General features: G+C 37.1%; 1 protein-coding gene across 1 annotated transcript in view; it reads left to right on the top strand.

Annotated features, from left to right (window-relative positions):
- The first annotated feature begins 345 nt into the window (after positions 1 to 345).
- The window catches only part of LOC131801004 (ras-related protein Rap-2b-like), a 94,609-nt gene continuing 88,954 nt past the window's right edge, over positions 346 to 6,000 (top strand). The window contains exon 1 of the mRNA XM_059118923.1: positions 346 to 1,023. Within this exon, the coding sequence (XP_058974906.1) occupies positions 935 to 1,023 (89 nt within the window). The 5' untranslated portion in view covers positions 346 to 934. The remainder of the gene's footprint in view (positions 1,024 to 6,000) is intronic.

Here is a 6,000-nt window from a genome sequence, read left to right as displayed (position 1 = left end):
CCCGGCCGAACTTACAGCTTTTTTACTTGTTACATTTCATCTGCATATTTATTTCATGGGTTTGGACCATAGACACAATCATCTGAAAATCAATTAAGCTAAAATAAATATTTTTGAATTAAAAAATATCTACAAAGTCTTAAATGCTTCCTAAAAACACTTTCAAATTACTTCTCAAGATAAATTACATTTTAAAATTTATTAAAAGGAATTTCTTAAAAAAAAACAAATGACGTTTTGTTAGAGAGAAAAAAAAACTTTTATAAAATTGTCAAACTAACACAAAAACAAACATTTGATAAATGATTTTCCTTATTTTTTTCTTCCACTTTTTCAGAGCTCAAAATTCAGGACATTAAATACGGCAAAGAAACCCGTGAGCCGCCACGAAAACACTAAATTGCTTAGAAAAGGAAACTTTGTCAATGTCTTCATTTAAGTAAGTGAAAGATAAACGCCAGAGGATAATACGTCATTTGTGGCTGTAGTGGTGGTGGTGGTGCTGCTGCTACTGCTTCTGGTGCATTAAGTCCAACCAACAACCTTGGCTTCACTCAGCTCAACTCAACTTCCAACAGCAACAGGAGAGGGTGCTGCCAACACAAAAAAACCAAGTAACCATCCCTTGCCTCCAATGCGAATGACAAGAAAAATGTTCTAAATAAATTTAAGAAAAAGAAGAAGAAAAAAACCGACGCTGAGAACGAATAATCCAACACGTCAAGAAAAGATTTTACACGACATTAATTTATTGCAAGACAAAAGACGGAAGGAATTCCCCCTCTACCCGTGTGGATTGTCACCATCATTATCATCAACCGTATTATTCTTAAAACTCAAGATTGAAGAGTAACATTTTGTCCAAGAAAACCGGGAGAGAATTCTAGCAGCATCTTTAAGTACGCCATACATTGATACACAAACATATTACAAAATGAGAGGCCGCCATTTACGTAGACGTTTCAGTTTACAGCCATCCTTTATGAAGGATGACCATGCCGATGATAAAACCAAACGTGACAAGTAAGTGATGCCTTAAATATTTTTTTAAGGATGTTATTCTTAAGTTTTGTGATTTTAAATTTGAATTTTGTGATTATGAATGTTTGCCCACTCTATCTCCAATGGGTAGTAGGTGGGTGTACGGGTTGGCCAAAATTCGATTTTTGAACGGGAGACGATGGACGCAGTCGTTAGACGACGGGTGGTCTATAACATAAAGTTGACCTGGTATAGCTATAAATCAATTACAGACGAGATGTTTAAGTGGTCATAGTCATGGCGTACATGCCCGCAACTTCGTCAACGAAAAGTCCATCTTAAAATTTTAGATTCGACCTAACAGTTCGTGTGAGTCCTTTTCACTACTCCAAATGCACAAGATGTTTACCTTTTATACCAAAAAGTCATCAAAACCTTTCATTTTCCTGTTTACATCTAATTTATCTATCCAAAACTATTCCAACGCCTCCTTATGTTAACCCTGGAAACCAACAGTCTCTTTAAAATCAAATTTCAGGATCCTAGACCATCCTAGACACCAGTGAGTCAAATTTAGTACCATTTAGCAACTTTCTAGCAATCATAGTACGCATTTGGGAAACCCCACAACCAGATATCAACAGAGACAACAATATCAAATTTCGGGATTACACCTCCATCCATTCACTCAATACAAAATACAGTACCATTCAGTACTTTTGGTACTATTATAGTAAATATTTCGAAAAACCACTTTCATATGTTAGCCACAGACATGAACAGTGACATCCATACAGAAATTCAGGATTTCAGCTCTATAATTTCCCCCATTACCGAATTTAGTACCATTTATTATGGATAGAAGACCTTCTAACGGTTTTCATGGGATATAAGATCTTTTAATGGCCTTCTAGGGAGAGAAGACCTTCTACAGGTCTTCTAGTGAGAGAAGACCTTCTACAGGTCTTCTAGGTATAGAAGACATTCTACAGGTTTTCTAGGTATAGAAGACCTTCCGCAGGTCTTCCAGATTAAAATGCGCATTTCCAAAACCAGTTTTTTTATTAACCACAGACACCAACAGTGACATCTATATCAAAATTCGGGATTTCCCTTAACCCAATACCAAATTTAGTACTTTTCGTACACCTCCATATCTCAATTCCAAACCAAATTCGGGCAAATAAATTCCAGATATCAACGGAAACCTCAATGTCAATTAAATGATTTTAGCTCTATTTCCCTACCCAATACCATATTTAGTACCACTTAGCACTTTTAGTATAGTTTTAGTACTCATTTGCAAAACCGTTCCATATCCTAATCATCGACACCAACAGAGACATTTATATCAAATTCACCCAATACCAAATATAGTACTATTTAGTACTTTTAGGACAATTATAGTACACATTTCCAAAATGTGAGATAAAAAAACTGCAACAAAGTCAAACGCCATTATTTTTATATTTTATTAAAAATTTGACAATGATATTTCTGAGCTGTATTTGATTTATTTCCCTGAATATCGTTGTTACGGAGTACATATTACGGTTATGGGTAAAAAATGTAACAAATCGGATGAACAATATATATGGGAGCTTTAGCTATATCTGAACCGATCTTCACCAAATTTGACAGACTAGCTTCTAGACTCAATTCGGTCGTAAGTGCCAAATTCCATCCAATTTGGGCAAATATTAGAATTTAGAATTTTTACCGATTATCTCCAATTTCAATAGGGTTCGTCCTTGGGCCAAACAAATGTTCTGTGCAAAATTTCATCTGGATCGGGCACTAAATGCGACCTGTACTTTGTTTACAAAAATACATGGACAGACGGACGGAAGGACATGCATAAATCGACTCAGAATGTGATTCTATGCAGATCATCAAAAGGAACTATGGATCTATCTTGTTTCCTTTTGTCTGTTACAAACAAATGCACAAAGAGATAATACCCTGACCACCTTGTGGTGTAGGGTATAAAAAGCAAAAAATGTCGGAAATAGCATCAAATTTTAGAATAAGTTTGGCACGAATTATGGCCTTCAAACGGTCACGCTACCCGAATGTTGCTCTGCGGTATTTTGGCCCATTCCCGGCGAAGCGCTTGCTTGAGGTGATGGACACTTTGGTATTTTTTAGTGCCAACCTTGCTTTCCAAAATACTACAGATATAATAGTCCGACGGATTGGTATCCGGAGATTTTGGTGGACATTGGGCGCTGGAAATGAGACGAGGACCCTCGTTTTGTAACCATTGTAACCGATGTTGCTGACTCCTGTTGGAATGTCCAATGTCTGTGGCCAAAATATTAGCGTGCCCAAGGCCTTAATACACCCACCAGAATATTTTCGCGATAATATTCTGCATTTATTCTGATGCCACGGCCGATTAATAAGATCGGAGAGCGACAATCGGCTGTTATGGCGGCTGACACCATCACCATGGACGGCGCTTGAGCTCTGGTGGCCAACAGAAGGTGCACATTTTCAACTGACCTCTTTGGCAACTAAACACGATCATTTTCTTTGTTTACAAACTTCTGGAAAACGAATGTTTTCTCATCGGAGAAAACCAAATTCGGCAGTTCACTACTTTCGGCCAAGCGAAGCAACTCTTTAGCTCTTTTGAGTCTATTTTATTTCTGTTGCGGTGTATATTCTTGCACTTTTTGGAATTTCAATGACTTTACCCCGAGCCCTTTTTTCAATATTTGCCGAATAGAATATTGCGATATGTTCATCTCACGAGCCATTATTCGGCCACCGCAACGCGGTTTTCGATCAAGTCGCTTCTTTACTTTTCAAACCATTTTGTTTTCTTCCGTCCACTTCCTTCAAGTCGGGCTACGCTACCAGCATCACGGTAACGAGCGATGGCACGAGACACAAAAGATTTATTTACATTTAAATGCTGGAGTGCTCTAACCTTTGGCCCTTGTAGATTTCCAGCCAAACATAAAGAAATCACACTATCACGCTTGAATTCCATCACGAAAAACTTTTTTTCTGGAAAATTCTCACCAAAACACTTTTGTACGCTGGTAAATAATATAATGAGCTGTCACTGGAATAATTGTAGCAGCTGTAGGACGAGTGGCTTAGAAATGACTGCAATCTGAAGTTGGTTGCCCATAAATAGTACAGACTTCTTTTTTAATTTTTTGAATTACTATTTTCTAAAAATAAAAATCCCCCAAACCCCAAAGCCGCCAACTTTCGCCGTTTGTATCAAAAATCACAATTTTGTACAACACTTGCTTTCAACGATACCCTCTGCACTCCTCCCATCCACTTGAGGCGTTTGTGCCATTGTTATCATTGTTTTAGTTAGATTAGTTGTTACCCGCCCACTTTGGTTTAAATAATTACACGAGGCATTAAATTGTCCCCACGATTCCGACGTTGTCGTTGGAATTACGGTGGGATTTCATTTAATACCCATTTGAATTTCACTTCCTTCCTCCCGCCAGCTCCCTCTTAATTTGGGGGGTGTGTGTATATATCTAGGCAGCCATCCCCTTGAAGTAACCTTCAAAAACCGTTGTTGTTGTTGCTCCTGCTGCTGCTATTGTCCCTGTTGAATGTTAATGCCACAATTTGTAGCAATTAATTTGGGTGTTTATTGTTCATAGGATTCACAGAATTCTAATGGAAGAGAGAAAAACTGGAATCTACGAATCTGGAATGGAAGCCAGGCGCCCAAGCGAAATATGAGTTACTTTCTTTTGTTGTAGGTTAGACACCCAACCAACCAACCGAGCAGTTAGCCAGCCAGCCAGCCAGCCAGCCAGCCAGCCAAAGTCGCTTGGCAAATAATAACCGAAAAATCAAGCTCATAAATTATGCTTGAAATCAGACCACAACAGCTAAGAGCAAAGTTTGTTTTTTTCTTTGCAGAAAGGGGGGGCGGGAGGACGAGTTGGAGGGCTTACATATTTAGAAATAATAAACCAAAAAAAGGACTATTCTCGGTTCTTAACTGGTCTTATTGTCTATAGATTTTGTGTGTGAATTGTAGCAGCATTACCGTGGTAATAAATATCAAAGGAGTGAAAGAGGAAAGAGGGAGGGAGTATGGCATTGTTGCAAATAAATAACAAAAAGCAACAGAAGAGAATACAAAACAATGCAGAATATTTTTATGCTACTTATTATTTATTCATTTCATGTAATTGAAAACAAATGACAGGCCTTCAATGGCCTTACATCGAAGACAATAATAATGCCAGCGGCTCAGTGTCATTGACAATGAATGGCACCATTGGCCACGCTCTGTGGTCAGTAAACTTTGGTATGGTTTTGTGGTATGCCATGATTATGATTTTTTGAAAAAATCGTTGAATTTGCTAGTTGGTTGAGGTTGAGATTGGGGGGTGAAAATTATTATATATTTGACAATGTAGCAGATAGTTCTAACATAATTTAACTTTTTGATTTTTATTTATTTTATTCGACCTTTATTTTAAATTATTTTAAATTTAAGTTTACTTAAATTGAGCTAGGGGTCTTTGTTGTATTTTAATATTATTTATTTATTATTTTCGATATTTCGACGGCAAACATAATCAGGAACAATATTTAATAAAATAAAATAAAAATATACAAAATTTTGCCAAGTACCGACGCACAGTGGGGGTGAGAATTTTGCACTAGTGTCAGTCAGTCCAAAAATGGTACAAAAATTACTAAAATGAACCAAAAACAAGTTAAAAAGCAGTAAGTTCGGGCGGGCCGAACTTCGAATACCCTCCACCATTTGGAACGAATATTCAAAATTTCAAAACATAAAATCCTTAAAAAATTCTATTTAAATTTTAAAAATAACGAATATAGCCGTTTTATTGGGAAGACCTGGACCTGTACAGACAATTTTCTGTATTTGGCTGTAGTATCCACTATGAACATCAAATCTCAAATTTGAATGAATTCCGGTGAATCATGTAGCTAAAATCATCAAAATACCGAATATCGGGGGGTACCGTTATATGGGGGCTATACGAAGACGTGGAC

The sequence above is a fragment of the Musca domestica genome, unplaced genomic scaffold (genome assembly GCF_030504385.1).
Source record: "Musca domestica strain aabys unplaced genomic scaffold, Musca_domestica.polishedcontigs.V.1.1 137, whole genome shotgun sequence".
NCBI classification, from domain to species: Eukaryota; Metazoa; Arthropoda; class Insecta; order Diptera; family Muscidae; genus Musca; species Musca domestica.
This window is presented reverse-complemented; position numbering and strand designations above follow the sequence as displayed.